Below are 15,615 nucleotides of genomic sequence, written 5' to 3' on the forward strand. Positions count from 1 at the left end.
TCTCTTATTTCTTACAAGGTAATATACACTAGTAACTCCCTAGTCCCCAAAGCTACTGGGGGAGGGAGAAGAGTTTATTTTTTCCCCCTTATTCTCACCTATTATCCAGGTAGGAAAAGAATCTAAATTGTAATTGCCTTATAAGGATAACTATGTATCTTCATATCATATTAAATAATCAAATCAATAAAATTATTTAAATATTTGGGTGCTCAATCTGAACCTGCAGAATAAGCACAGCATTTATATATTTAAAACACCCAGAAATAGTATCATAAATATTAACGACAGTCTTTTAAGTAAATTAACATTCTTCTCTCCTCATCCCTGAAATCTATTCATCACTACTAATCTTTAGAGAAAAGACGTACCTTTGGGTTTCTGTGATTTCATACCTGAAAGTTCTCTTACCTTTTGGACTGCTTCTAACTCAAGTCCTCATTACATCTGCCTGCACATCATTCCAAGACCTATCTACCTTTAAACAAGATTACTGCAAGTTTTCCGAAGTTTCCCCAATTTCAAAACTAATGAAAAAATGAGCACAAGAAAAAATTTTCCAGAATACTGAATTTATACAAACCACCTAGTGCCTGACTGCCTCATTCATCTGCCTGGTTCTAAAAACTCTCCATAACCTGGTCTCTTATTCAATATATTAACTAATAAAAATCCTCCCACCTAACAATCTTATAAACTATTATTTACCGTCATTTCCTGACCTATGTTCCCCCATCTGAATTACCTCTCTGAAATGTTGAACCTATTCAAATCCTATTACACACCCTTTATGATCCATCTCAATACCCATGTAGTCCACTCACTTGTCTCTCCGTTTTCTTGAATTCTTATATCTTCTAGCTTCGCTGTATAACTCTGCACACTATTTTCTAATTGTTTCACATGCATTTTTCTTGCCTCCTCAATTAGAAAAACTGGAAACTCTGCAAGATAGGGGCCAAGACTCACACTTATTTTGCAAATCCACAGCACCCAACATTACTGTTGGCCAAGTTGAACAGCTATCTCTGCACTTTCCCAGTTTAGCTTCATGAATTTCAATTGAACAAATAATTTCTTCTACTAATATAAATTTGTTCTTTTTAGCCAAACGTCTTAATGTCAAAAACGTATTTTAAATATCAAGGATAATACTTAAACTAGGACCATATGGGAATGCATTCCGACTTATCCATTTCTCTAGTCCCTAAATGAACACATGCTGACTAATACTCACTTGATACTGTCTGCGAAACTGAAGAGGCAGTTGTTGTGGTAGAAGTGGTAGAGGATGGGGTTGATGATGACGTTGAAGTAGATACTGCAGGTGCTGGGCTACTGGTTGTAGGGGTGGAAGCACCGACTGCTTGCGCTTGCACTTGCACTTGCGCCTGCACCTGGGCCTGAGCCTGAGCCTGGGCCTGGGCCTGGGCCTGGGCCTGTGCTTGAGCTTGTGCCTGGGCCTGGGCTTGGGCCTGAACCTGAGCCTGGGCTGCAAGCATAGGTGTCAGTTCTGACTGCTGAATAACCTTAACTCCATCTGGCTTGGTCCATGCAGATTCACGTGTCCGAGCATTATAATAATAAACCTACAGAGGAAGCAAAATCATCAGTTTCAAAGAACCTGTCAACTATCATTTACAAATAATACAATTATATTTTGTCTTAAATAGTATTTTTTTAAAAACCTAGAAAAGAAAAAGTACATCAAAATTGGCTGTTCATATGAAATTATTGGTAATTTTTCACTTTCTCCTTTTCCCTCAATTTTCTATAAAGAGCATATTGTATTTTTAACACACATCAAAAAAGGAGAACCAAGGCTATGTTTTGTGCACAGTTAACACAGCAGAGCTAAGACCACTATCCCTAGAAAGCCACTGTCCACCATTCCCTAGCTGATAGGAATGGCTCAGCTATTTATGCAAACAATGCAGTTTATGCTCCATACCTGCCTTCCTTCTGGAAGTCTGGAATTTGATAAGTGCAAGGCAGATGGTACCAGATATGGGACCAGTCCCCAATGAAAACCTTGATTCCTCAGCTCAGGACAGCGTCTCTGGCAGAAAACACTTTACGAGTGTTTTCACAATTCCATGGCACAGGAATTAAACACACTGTCATGAGACTCCAACTGAAAGGAATCCTGAAAGCTTGTGCTTGGTTTCCTCCAGACTACGCCCCACGCACCTTTTTTTTTCTTTGCTAGTTTTGCTTTGTATCCTTTTTCTATAGTTAGTCATAGCTGCAAATACAACTACCTGCTAAATCCTGTGAGTTCTCCCAGTAAACACTAAACCTGAGAACTGTTAGGGGACCTAAGGTGTGTATTTAAAAACAGGTTTCAGAATCACAGGCAAACCTATGAAAGTGCTCCAGGCCACCTTATGTCTGTGCAGAAGCCCAATCAAGTGAACCTTTCCTAGAGTCCTGCCCTCCCCTGGCTTACTTGAGTTTCATTCTTAATTGGAGAAGACATAGTCACTGATCTCAATCTGCCAAACGCCCAGGTTTTACTCTTCTGTCACCAAGAAGATAATAACCTAAATACATTTCATACTTTACCTTCCCATCTGGAGTTTTATTTTCAACCCATATCTCCTCGGTAGGAGGCAGTGCTGGAGCACCAGGAGCAGTCACAGGAGGCATTCCTGGTGGAAACATCATACCAGGAGGAGGAGGCATGGTGCCCATGGGTGGAGGCATGAAAGGTGGTCTCTGTGAATTCACAAGAAGCAATGTCACTTGTGTTTGTCTTTTTTCCTTCAAATTATTACTAAATTCTACCCAAAAGGTAAGGCACTGTAAGAGAAATCAGCATTATAGTCAATTCAAATACATTTACCTAGGTTGTTGTGTAAGCAAAGTTTTTCTGTAATAATTACTACTAGAAGAAAATATGTCAAGATACTAATAACAGTCATCTCTGGGTTATAGAATTATAGATGAGTTTTGCTTTATTATTTATACCTTAACTGCTATTTCATATATTGGGCACTAGATTACTTTCAGAAGAAAAATACTGATTCTCTTAATACCAGCCACCCAATGCTACAACAGAAACCAACAAGCTATAAGAGAAATGTTATTTTACAAATAACAAGTAATAACTTTAAAAAGAAAAATCAGATATACCTAACCTCTTATTCTCTTTTCCTATAAGAAAAAAATTATTAGCTAGGAAAACATTTCCTAGTTTTCAAATAACAGTAATGTAGCTTACCAAAGATGCTAACATTAGTAAGTTTAAAAGATACAGTAAAATAATTATTCACTTTACTTTTGGGAAAAGAATTTAAGTGGTATGTATTACAATTTAAAAAAAAATCTCCTGAAACCATTACTGATTCAACACTATCCCTCATAATTCCTTCAATATTGCTGACCCAACCCAAGATCCTGAACCAAAGAATTTAACTGTAACTGCTGTATCTTACTCACTAAACTAGAAAAAAGGTCTGCAATTCTTAAGACAGATTTTGAACAGGGATTAAAAGATTTCCTCTATAATTTACAAGTAACATTAGAACTTAATTATCTAAAGCATCTTAATCTGGATAATGGAATTGACACTATGCCAATAATGTGAAAGTTATTTTATTTTCCTAAAAAAGTTTTCTTTTCCATACTCATTTTTCTAGATTCAGTTGACTGTCTTTCAAGCATCAATCAGCACACAGGCCCATGTTCTATAAAATATCCATTCCAAATATATGCTACACAGTATCTGAAAATCATTTGGATTTAATGTAAAATCACACAATGGTCCATCAAGACCAAAAAAAGCATCACATTAGGAAGCATCCCATTACAACATCTGATATATTTCCATTAGAGGGTTACATTAACCCATTACATATTATAATATTCTACAAGGAGGTTTAACTCTTAAAGGCACAAAGTAGAGTAAATTCAGATATGACAAGTTATACCATAATCAACAAGTCAAAAAGTTACTTCATATTCTAATTCTAAAGAAAATATAAAACCATTTAACAATTTGTCTAACAGGACTGGGGGGAAAGGAGGGACAGGCTGTTATTCTAGGAAGGCAACAAAATAACTAAGCAAAGTACTAAAATCTGGTGTTTCTGCCATAAATATAATTCTATCAGAGCTAATATCACTTAAATAGTACTTCATTATCTCTATTTTTAGTAAATTCATTCTTGATTATCTAAGTTAACAGAAGGCAGATGATACTACTGTATTTGGTTTCAGAACTGTACAGGTTAAATAAACAGAAAACTCAGAAACAGTCAAAAAGAATATAATCTCAAAAGTAGGTATTTGAGAGTTGATACCTTCATAACTTCACTAAAGAATATATGCTTCAGGTTAAAATACTAGGAAAATTTTCATTTAAGGAAATTTCACAAAAATTCTATTTCTAAAACTGTGAGACACTCATATTTTTTCCTGGGGAAGGAAATAAATCCAAATACTGTGCTTACAAAATGTGCCGACTGTCACATTCTAGATTCTATACTAGGCATCATTCATGGAAAGAATTCTTCAGGAATATATAGATATATTTAAACTCACTAGTAACATATATCATTGAAAACAAACTTCCCTCACTTTACACATAAGCTTTCAAATATCATTTCCCATAAAGAAGATTATTAAAGACAACCGTCAGAGATGAAAGCAAGTTAGAACTACCTTATTCAATCCTAATATACATATTTTTCCATCACCATATAAATTTCCATTCCGAATTTCCATACTAATTATCATTATCAATGCTTTTGAAGCAACATATTAGTATAAAGATGTTCTCTTTAGTCCTTTCTCCTATAAACCCAGGAATAAAAGTTTTAAAACCAAAACTCATACATAGTATTGACACTACCACCAACAAAGAAACAGCTATCTCTACATTCTTTACCTGAAGGTGTGGAGGGCCCATAGGTGGAGGAATCCCTCCTGGAGGAGGCATTGGTGGCATATTAGGATCAAAAGGCGGACGTCCAAATGGGGGCCGAGGTGGTGGAGGAGGGCCTCGCATCATACCAAAAGGTGGAGGAGGTCGCATCAGAGGTGGTGGGCCTCGCATCACTGCATTTGGTGGGGGAGCTGGGCCTCGGAACCTCAAGGCCTGCTGTTGAGCCATCCTGTATGGGAAACCAATGAAAAAAATTTTCTTTCTTAAAGTAACGAAAATATAGCTACTAAACCCTGATTACATCAAATTTTTAAAGCCCTTAAGCGCAAGCAGAGTTGGAAAGTCATCATTTTGTATCACTGCAGCAGAGTGCAGCAGTAAGAACGGTCAACGGACACCAAAGCTAGGAGGAAACGAGGGGGCCATCTGCTTGGTCTTAATGTATCTTCCCACATGCTTCTTACAACTGAAAGAAGGATCAACAAAACACCATGCAATAGAGCAACTGACCTAATACGACTGAGAGGGACACAGTACCACCTATTCCAAGCAAGAATGATTAACCTCAACATAATAATGATAAGTTATTAGACAAACACAAAATAATGTTCTATTACAAAGAGGGGAGCAGGGAGTAAATTCTTCAGAAATGCTGTTATAAAAAGAAGAAAAAAGGAAGTTTGTGGAAATGTTCTAGATTAAAAGAAGCCAAAGAGACATGACAATACAATTCCAACTCTAGACAGGATATTAAACTAGAAGGAAGAAATACAATAAAGGACATACTGCATTAAAAGACAACACTGGAATAAAGACAAAAGATTACTTTATCAGTGCAAATTTACCAAGTAGGTAACCATGCTGTCCGTCAGAGAAGGTCACTATTCTCAGAAAATAAGTACTTGAGCATTTAGAGGTAAAGGGCCATGGTGTGTGCAGCCCTTTACCACAAATGGTTCAGAGTAACAGAGAGCACGTATGTGACCAAGTAACAAAGCGGAACAGGTAAAATATTAACATTAAGCATACTATTTTTGTTTTTGTGACTTTTTGGAACCTTGAAACTACTTCTAAATACAAGGTTTTTATAGCAGGGGAGGCTAACAGCTTAAGACATAAATAGCATTCTCATATAGAAGAGAATGCCCTTCCTTCTGTACACTGAACCCCACCCCAGTCTTCAATCTCTAGCTAAACACCCTATTTTCTCCATGGCATTCAAGCAATATCACATTAGATGGTATTCTCTATCTCCTAAGTGATTTTTTTTTTTTAATAACGTTTTAACTCTTACAAGTGCTTACTGGGCTTCCCAGGTGGTGCGAGTGGTAAAGAACCCGCCTGCCAATGCAGGAGACATAAAAGATCTGGGTCAGGAAGATCTCCTGATGGAGGATATGGGAACTCACTCCAGTATCCTTGCCTGGAGAATCCCATGGACAGAGGAGCCTGACCTGCTACAGTCCACAGGTCACAAAGAGTTGGACACAACTGAAGCAACTTAGCATTCACACAATCAACGTAACTCTGAAATAGATTTTATCAACCTCATTTTACAGATTAAGGCACACAAAAGTAAAACAATTCGTCCAAGGCCACATAGCTGGTTCAGTGGTAAAGCCAGAATTCAAACACTGGCAAAAGGCTCTTACATACTACACCATGCTGTCTATGTAAGCCCCTTTAGAGCAAGAATTGTCTGTCCTGTTCACCTTTTTATTCCCAGCACAGTTATTTATGCCTGCCCATAGTAGGGCTCAGTATTTGCTGAATGAACCAATGAAGATGTAGGTGATACCGTACCTTATAAATAGGGTATGTAGAATCTTATAAAAAATCTTTACTATAATATGCCATAGTGAATTTACTGAGCACCTATCACAGTCTACCTAACAATAATTCTCTCCATTATAAACATGAAATTTACATTCCAGTGCTCAGAAGATTAAAAATTATATCCTCATGTACATCTGATAATAATCATTCTGACACTCTTGCCTCACCAGATTCTTCCAACTTTCCTACATTTTTCAACCCTGTGCCTAAGACTACCCTTTCAACTTTCTCTAAATTTTCCACATTATAGTTCAATTCTGACATTAAAAAAAGCCTAATAAAAGAACCAATTTGCTTAATCCTAGGAGAGCACTAGGATTGTAAACACATCCAGAACTACTATACCAAACATATTTCACCAAATCTGCAAATCATCCTACACTCAACGGTAGAAGTATGAGTTAAAAGCAGTGACTGCAGAAACAATAATCAGCCTTTTTCAAATTAAACGCACTCCCAAAAGGTTGATGGTCACTCTTACGGAAGCAATGTCTTAATCTTTGGGACAGGAAAAATCTTCACCAAGGAAAGATATTCCATCTAAGCCTTCAGCTATATACATTATTTCTGTCTTTTGAATGTCACACTTTCTAGCTATAACTTGAAGTTAAGTATTTTAGGCTCTAAAACCATGAAAAGTCAAATCAGGGCTCTGCCTTCTGTTTCAGGCTTCTTACATATTTTCTGAGCCTGAATATACTCAGATGTAAGTGAGGGGCAGTGGGGACAGAAATGAAACCTCTCTTTCTCTCTGTTTATCAGATAATCCCCGTGAAACATTTAGGATGGTACCTGGGACACACTGAACTATTTTAACCATCATTACTTTCATTCTCCCACAAAACCTAGCATAGTACCCTACCTGAAAAGCTAAATGCTTTCAAATGTCTGCAGTGAAAATGGTAGCAAAATTCATATAATTTCCTCTATCGACAGCCTCAAGTTGCCATTTTCTTATGTCAGATATGTATAGCACATGTGCTGAGCTCTTTATATGCACTTTATCACAACAACCTTACCTGCAGTGAGGGTTAAAGAAGCTAATGAAGCACTTGGAAGAGTGCTCAGCACATAAATATTAGTTATTACTGCTGTTACTACAACATCAGTAAAGTAATAGTAGTAATCAAAAACCATAATTTAGTGACTACTAAAATTACCTTGTTAAACAGTATTACTATTAGTAGCAGTGTTAACATTATTATAATCATTATTAGCAGGCTCTATATAACCTGGCCCTTGCTGATCTCTCTACAGACTCTAGTCCTTTTGATCAACTACTTCATTACCCTGAAGCCTCTGCACTTGTTCCCTCTGCCTGGCATGCTTTTCCCCAGAGCTTTATGTAACAGACTCTCTCATTCTTCAGTTTAAGCTCAAAGTTCTTTCCCACCTTAGTCTCTCCCACCTCCTTTCTATCTCATTACCCAATCTGAGTTTACAACTATGAGGTAAATGCTATGAAAAAAACCCCACACTTATTTAGTTTTGTATTACCTACACTCACTAGTATTTTCTCTTTAGTATACTGATGCCTCCCAGAGCCCAGAAGGCAGGTGTTCAATTACTGTTTTAATAATGAGAGTGAACCCTAGGTATTTCTTCTATACCAGGCACAGTTATAGGGATATTGTTTCTACTAAGTCTTTCAATCATCACAAAAACTCAATGAGATAAGTTTGGCACCGGTTTTACAGAGAAAACTATAGCACAGAAAAAAAATTTGTTTCATGTTAGTTAGTGCTAATACCAGCATATTCTTATTCCCAGTGTACAGTTGAGGAAATTCAGACAAGTACCTTGTCATAAGTCGTAAAGCATTAAGTAAATAAAGGCCCTGGGTAAAGTATACCAACATGACTCTAAAAGTTACCTTAATGATCCTTACTCATAAAGGAATAGAAAGGTATTTGGATCTCCAAATAAATCCCATTGTAGATTACTCGCATTCCTACCACTTTGGATCTTTATGAAAATAGAAGCGTACATGCATGAACAGAAATGCAGAAAATTTTTTTTACAAGAACAAATTATTTCCCTAAAAGGACTATATCTAAATATGCAATCTTCCCAATAGTGAGGACTGCAAATACTTTAGAACAACGGAGCAAAAAAATTTAAATGCTGATATATGGGAGGCAAATTATAAAGTAGACTAAGTGAGGAGACCTAGGTTTTAATCCAGACGCTGCCAATAACTCAGTGACCTTGTGTAAGTCTCTTCACACTTGCAGGCTGATTTCCTCATCTGATGTGGTTAGTTTGAAATTTAGATCAATAATCATTAGCATGGAAGCTCCTGGAGGACAAAGGATTTTAGTCTGGTTCAAGACTACTGCCAGCACCTAGGTCAGTGACTCTTATACAGCATACAATAAATGCTGAGTCCAGTAAAGGGACCATCTCTAAACATCCTATCACAGTTTATTTACAATATATATACACCTGAAAACCTTATTCGTGAGGCACTATGACAGTGACAACACCATGACATACATTCAGAATACAAATACAAAAACCTAAGCCCCAATTTCTGTAATCAGAGGCCACAAAAAACTAATTTCTCTTAAACCATGAGAAATGCTAAAATAAAAGTCTATACCACATGCTGTGGAAGGAATTTCCAACCCCAGAAGTTAAGGTATGAAACATTTGCAACAGAACACCTAATTTAAAGCACTATTCAAATCAGTTTTGCAGCAGTGTCTACACTTACTATTAATAAAATCTAAAAGGCTACTCACTGTAAAACTGAAGAAAGATACTCTCTTAAATTCAAAGTAATGTTTCCAAATCAATCCATAAGACTAGCTTAAGTACATCTTGAGATCAGAATCAGGTATAACCCTTTCATCACTAATACTAAACGACCCTGGCAATGCACTCTGATCACTTATTATTGAAGTATACACGTGGGGTTTAAAAGATTTGAGATCCATCCCTGAAACAAGACTTTATTCCTGCCAAACTAAAAATTTTTGTGACAACTCATCATCTCAAAGACCTGATTTTTTCTTCTCCTCTGAAAACTTTAGTAAACAACACCCAGTTTCCTTATACAATTTAATCTGGAGCTCTAGACAATGCTAGAGTCCTCACAACTTATTCTACTCTTCTGCTCATTCTCAAAAGATGACAACGGCACAATTCAGAATGCGGGCTAAACATCTGAAATGCCATTTTTTTCCACCCAAGAAAAAAAGAAAGTTTCAAACAGACTCAAAAAGCTCAGTACCTCAGTTTCCTTAAAAACCACTGACTTAAGATTTTTCTCTCCAAGACAATTAAAAATTCCAGAGGCAGCCCAGAAACCAGGGCGAGAAAGGTCACTGCTGCCGTCCTTAGGGAGACAGCGTGGGCAGACGACTAGAAAGGAGAATAGAAAAGTGCAAGCTCCCAAGCCTGGCTACCTGCGTTCAAGTCACTTCCTGAAGCCAAGAATCTACCAAAGACACCTGGCTCTACGTCAGTTTCCTCACCTGAAGGATGGGCAAGTCACTTAACTGAAGGTGGCTCTTGCTCCGGGGCCTGCAAAACGAGAAGAGCAACTACTCCAAAAGGTGGGTGTGAGGATCACAAGAGAAAACACTAAGGAAAGGGCTCTCTGGCTCTCGGAAGCACGGAACAAATGACTGCCGCTATTGTTACTACTCATAAACTCGGGATAAGGGATCAAACGATAAGAGAAAGGGAGGCCGCGTGAAGTTAAAGGAAAGCAAGTGACGTGGGCAAAAGGAACCAGGCGGACGCAGGGACACCAAAAGGCGGCGGAGGGCGTGAAGACGGCCGAGCCAGGGCGCCGAGGAGTTGCCCGCGGCATGGAGGGCTTCAGGGAGGAAAACTGGGCCCGCGGCGGCGCCGAGCCGGAGTCAGGCTGAGGGCCGCCCAAGCGGAGGCGGACTGCGTCTGAGGCGGGGCCCCAAAGCGGGAACCCCGGGAACAGCCTGTGGGCCGCAAGCTGCGAGGGGCGCCGGGGCCCCACACAAACGGAAATGAGCGCCCCGAGAACCCACAGGATGCCGCGGCCCAGACCCGGCCCGGCTCCTTCATTCAAGCCGCCTTCCCTTCCCCCTTCTCCAGCCCCATGCGGTCCCGGCTCTTAGCCGCCGCGCCTCCTCGGCCCACCCTCCACCCCGGCTCTCCGCGCAGCAGGCTTAGCCTCTGGGACGACGGAGCGCCCAGATGTAAGGCGGAGCAGTGCCCTTACCTGAGCTCCCCGGGGTTGAATCGCTCACCGTCTCCCCCGTCCCCGCCACGCTCCGCCATTACACAGGGCCGCTTTCATCCACCCGCCGACTGGGCGTCCCCTATTGGCCGGGTGGATCGTCAATCCCGCGAGAGAGAGGCGGAGATAGCAGAGATCTGTGAAGTGATTGGCCAAACTCTCCATCAATCCCCGAGCTGAGGGTGGTGTCTGCCTTGTTATTGGTGAAAGGGCCCGCCGACTTTAAAAGCGGTATGGAGACAGTCAGTTGATTGGTAGCTCAGAGGGCTTTATGGGAAAACGAGACTTTAGCAACGAGGAGCCGCCGGCGCCCTCTAGAGGTAGGCGAAACTAGGTCCTCCCACGTACGGCTAGGCCTGCGGTAGCCACGTGTCTGTTGGCTTCCAGGAAAGCCAATTGTGGGGCCATATTGTCCTCGTACCGGTCATATTGGTTCGGGCCTTGACCATGTCTATTGATTGAGCCAATCAAAAATCGACCTGGGTCGCCGGTAAACCAATCACAGAGTTGTTGAAGAAACGAGCTGTTTCCCAGAATTTTAGAATCTTAGAATCCTAAGGGGCCACCAGTTTATACCCGTGTTATTAAATGATACATTACTAACCACAAGAATACCTGTTAAACTGTATTCAATAATTAGTTGCAGGCCGATGACTGTTACAAATTGCCCTATTAAGTTGGGGGAAGGAAACGTCTTGGCAATTTACAATGTAAACCATACGCCCTTCAATTTTAAAGTATACTTGTGTAAAATTAGCATACCCTAATACCCAGGAGGAATTCTGAATATTAAACTTTTCATTAAAAACAAAAACCTTCGGATACTGGGGTTTCAAAGGCACGATAAAGAGGAAGTCCACCATTAAGGAGCTCAAAATATTAAGCTAATGATAGAGATGTTTTTTACTCAGACCTAGGGGCTTTCCCGGAGAAGGCAATGGCAAGCCACTCCAGTACTATTGCCTAGAAAATCCCATGGATGGAGGAGCCTGGTAGGCTGCAGTCCGTGGGGTCGCTAAGGGTCGGACACGACTGAGCCACTTCACTTTCACTTTTCACTTTCACACATTGGAGAAGGAAATGGCAACCCACTCCAGTGTTCTTGCCTGGAGAATCCCAGGGATGGGGGAGCCTGGTGGGCTTCCGTCTATGGGGTCACACAGAGTCGGACACGACTGAAGTGACTCAGCAGCAGCAGCAGCAGGGGCTTTCCAGGTGGCACAGTGTTAAAGAATCTGCCTGCCAATGCAGGAGACCAAGAGACACGGGTTCAATCCCTGAGTCAGGAAGATACCCTGGAGTAGGAAATGGAAACCACTCCAGTATTCTTGTCTGGAAAATTCCATGGACAGAGGAACCTGCAGGGTTCCATGTCCATGGGGTGGCAAAAGAGTGAGACAGAACTTAGCGACTAAACAACAACAAGCTGCCTATACCAATCACTGTCCTAATTAGTTTCCATGTATTATCAGTTTTAGGCCTCCTAAAAAGGCCTTTTAGGATTTGAGTACTATGAACAGCCACAGTTTATAGATGAGGCTGAGACACAGAGAAGTTAAGTAACTTGTCGGAGTATGCTGCTGCTGCTGCTGCTAAGCTGCTTCAGTCGTGTCCGACTCTGTGCGACCCCATAGACGGCAGCCGACCAGGCTCCGCCATCCCTGGGATTCTCCAGGCAAGAACACTGGAGTGGGTTGCCATTTCCTTCTCCAGTGTGTGAAAGTGGAAAGTGAAAAGTGAAAGTGAAGTCGCTCAGTCGTGTCCGACCCTTAGCGACCCCACGGACTGCAGCCTACCAGGCTCCTCCATCCATGGGATTTTCTCGGCAATAGTACTGGAGTGGCTTGCCATTGCCTTCTCCGGCATCAAAGTTTACACAGCTAATAAATGGCAGAACCTGGCCTTAAACCTGAGATAGTATGGCAGCAAAGCCTCACTGCTAAACACAGTGATCCAAGAAAATCTGAAAACATATATGTACACAAAAACTTGTACACAGATATTCATAGCAGCATAATTCATAATAGCCAATATGTCTGAACAACTGATGAATTGATTTAAAGACATGGTATATCTATACTTGGAGAAGGAAATGGTAACCCACTCCAGTACTCTTGTCGGGAAAATTCCATGAACTGAGGCGCCTGATAGGCTACAGTCCATGGGGTTGCAAAGAGTTGGAAAGGAATATTATTAAGTCATGAAAAGAATTAAGTACCAGTACCTGCTACAACATGGATGAACCCTGAAAACATTGTTAGGTGAAAGAAGCCAGACACCAAAGGCTACATAGTATATGATTCCATTTAATGAAATATCCAGAATAGACAGATCCATAGAGACAGAACGTAGATTTTCAGGAGGCAGGAGTGACTGCTAATGGGTATAGGATTTCTTTTTGGATGATGAAAATTTTCTGAAATTACACCAGAGATCAAATTGCCAACATCCACTGGATCATGGAGAAAGCAAGAGAGTTCCAGAAAAACATCTATTTCTGCTTCATTGACTATGCCAAAGCTTTTGACTGTGTGGATCACAATAAACTGTGGGACATTCTGAAAGAGATGGGAATCCCAGACCACCTGACCTGCCTCTTGAGAAACCTGTATGCAGGTCAGGAAGCAACAGTTAGAACTGGACATGGAACAACAGACTGGCTCCAAATAGGAAAAGGAGTGTGTCAAGGTTGTATATTGTCACCCTGCTTATTTAACTTATATGCAGAGTACATCATGAGGAACGCTGGGCTGGAAGAAGCACAAGCTGGAATCAAGATTGCCGGGAGAAATATCAATAACCTCAGATATGCAGATGACACCACCCTTATGGCAGAAAGTGAAGAGGAACTCAAAAGCCTCTTGATGAAAGTGAAAGAGGAGAGTGAAAAGGTTGGCTTAAAGCTCAACATTCAGAAAACAAAGATCACGGCACCTGGTCCCATCACTTCATGGGAAATAGATGGAGAAACAATGGAAACAGTGTCAGACTTTATTTTTTTGGGCTCCAAAATCACTGCGGATGCTGATTGCAGCCAGGAAATTAAAAGACACTTACTCCTTGGAAGGAAAGTTATGACCAACCTAGATAGCATATTAAAAAGCAGAGACATTACTTTGCCAACCTAGGTCCGTCTAGTCAAGGCTATGGTTTTTCCCATGGTCATGTATGGATGTGAGAGTTGGACTGTGAAGAAAGCTGATCGCTGAAGAATTGATGCTTTTGAACTATGGTGCTGGAGAAGACTCTTGAGAGTCCCTTGGACTGCAAGGAGATCCAACCAGTCCATTCTAGAGGCGATCAATCCTGGGTGTTCATTGGAAGGACTGATGCTAAAACTGAAATTCCAATACTTTGGCCACCTCATGTGACGAGTTGACTCACTGGAAAAGACTGATGCTGGAAGGGATTGGTGGCGGGAGGAGACGGGGACGACAGAGAATGAGATGGCTGGATGGCATTACCAACTCGATGGACGTGAGTTTGAGTGAACTCCGGGAGTTGGTGATAGACAGGGAGGCCTGGCGTGCTGTGATTCATGGGGTCGCAAAGTGTCGGACACAACTGAGTCACTGAACTGAACTGATGATTGTACAATTTGGTGAACATACTAAAACCTATTGAATTGTGTACTTTAAAGGATGAATTTTATTGTATGTGAATTATAGTATTTCAATAAATACCATGCCATACTGAATCTCAGTTAAATATTCAAAATTAACTAAGTATGATAAAATGTGATGAGACCCAAATACAATTCTGATCATAAAATTTGGAGAAGGAAAGTACTGTTAAAGTTTCACTAAATACATAACATTTAAACAAAACAGAGCTTGAATGAGAGTGAATGGTTAGATCCCCCTTTTCAACATCAGCAAACTTCAAATCCTGGCAAACTATTCTGAAAATAATACTTGTATTTCTGAGATTCCTCAGAAAACTGGAAATAGAACTGCCATATGATCCAGCGATCGCACTCCTGGGCATACACACCAAGGAAACCAGAATTGAAAGAGACACATGTACTCCAATGTTCATTGCAGCACTGTTTGTAATAGCCAGGACATGGAAGCAACCCAGATGTCCATCTGCAGATGAATGGATAGGAAAGCTTTGGTACATATACACAATGGAGTATTTCTCAGCCATCAAAAAGAATGCATTTGAATCAGTTTTAATGAGGTGGATGAAATTGGAGCCAATTATACAGAGTGAAGTAAGCCAGAAAGAAGAACATCAATACTGTATATTAACGCATATGTATGGAATTTAGAAAAATGGTAACCTGAACCCTGTATAAGAGACTGCAAAAGAGACATAGGCATTTAGAACAGTCTTTGGGACTCTGTGGGAGAGGGTGAAGGTGGAATGATTGGGGAGAATGGAATTGTAGCATGTATATTATCATAAGTGACCAGTCCAGGTTCGACGCATAAATTTTCCTCTGTTCATTTCTTTGCATTTGTGCTTTTTTAATAAAAATACTTTTAACTGTAAAAAAATAAAATAAAATAAAAATAAACACATCACACATAGGAAGTGAAATCAACAGGCATTTGATGACATGATAGAAACGAGTAAGAGGATATTTCTGACTTAGACAAACAGATGGGTGAAGGTGCCATGCTCTGAGAAGACAGACAAGAGGGGAGCATGAGTGGGACAG

General features: G+C 40.3%; 1 protein-coding gene across 9 annotated transcripts in view; it reads right to left on the bottom strand.

The window, feature by feature from the left end:
- TCERG1 (transcription elongation regulator 1) overlaps positions 1–11,035 on the bottom strand; it is a 53,226-nt gene extending 42,191 nt beyond the window's left edge. For 5 of the 9 annotated variants that reach the window (XR_008686386.2, XM_055429234.2, XM_055429232.2 and 2 more), the window contains exons 1-5: positions 10,932–11,035; positions 4,892–5,117; positions 2,566–2,718; positions 1,238–1,589; positions 825–944 (exon numbers count right to left, since the gene is read on the bottom strand). Coding sequence is in view for 8 of the 9 variants with exons in the window: in XM_055429234.2 (XP_055285209.2) it covers positions 825–944; positions 1,238–1,589; positions 2,566–2,718; positions 4,892–5,117; positions 10,932–10,990 (910 nt within the window). In the remaining variant the exon portion in view is untranslated. The remainder of the gene's footprint in view (positions 1–824; positions 945–1,237; positions 1,590–2,565; positions 2,719–4,891; positions 5,118–10,931) is intronic. The other 4 variants (XM_055429238.2, XM_055429237.2, XM_055429236.2 and 1 more) reach the window with 1 other exon arrangement.
- Positions 11,036–15,615: the final 4,580 nt, after the last annotated feature.

This window comes from Moschus berezovskii, chromosome 8 (genome assembly GCF_049115385.1).
Source record: "Moschus berezovskii isolate FMDL1 chromosome 8, NW_MosBer_1.0, whole genome shotgun sequence".
NCBI lineage: Eukaryota > Metazoa > Chordata > Mammalia > Artiodactyla > Moschidae > Moschus > Moschus berezovskii.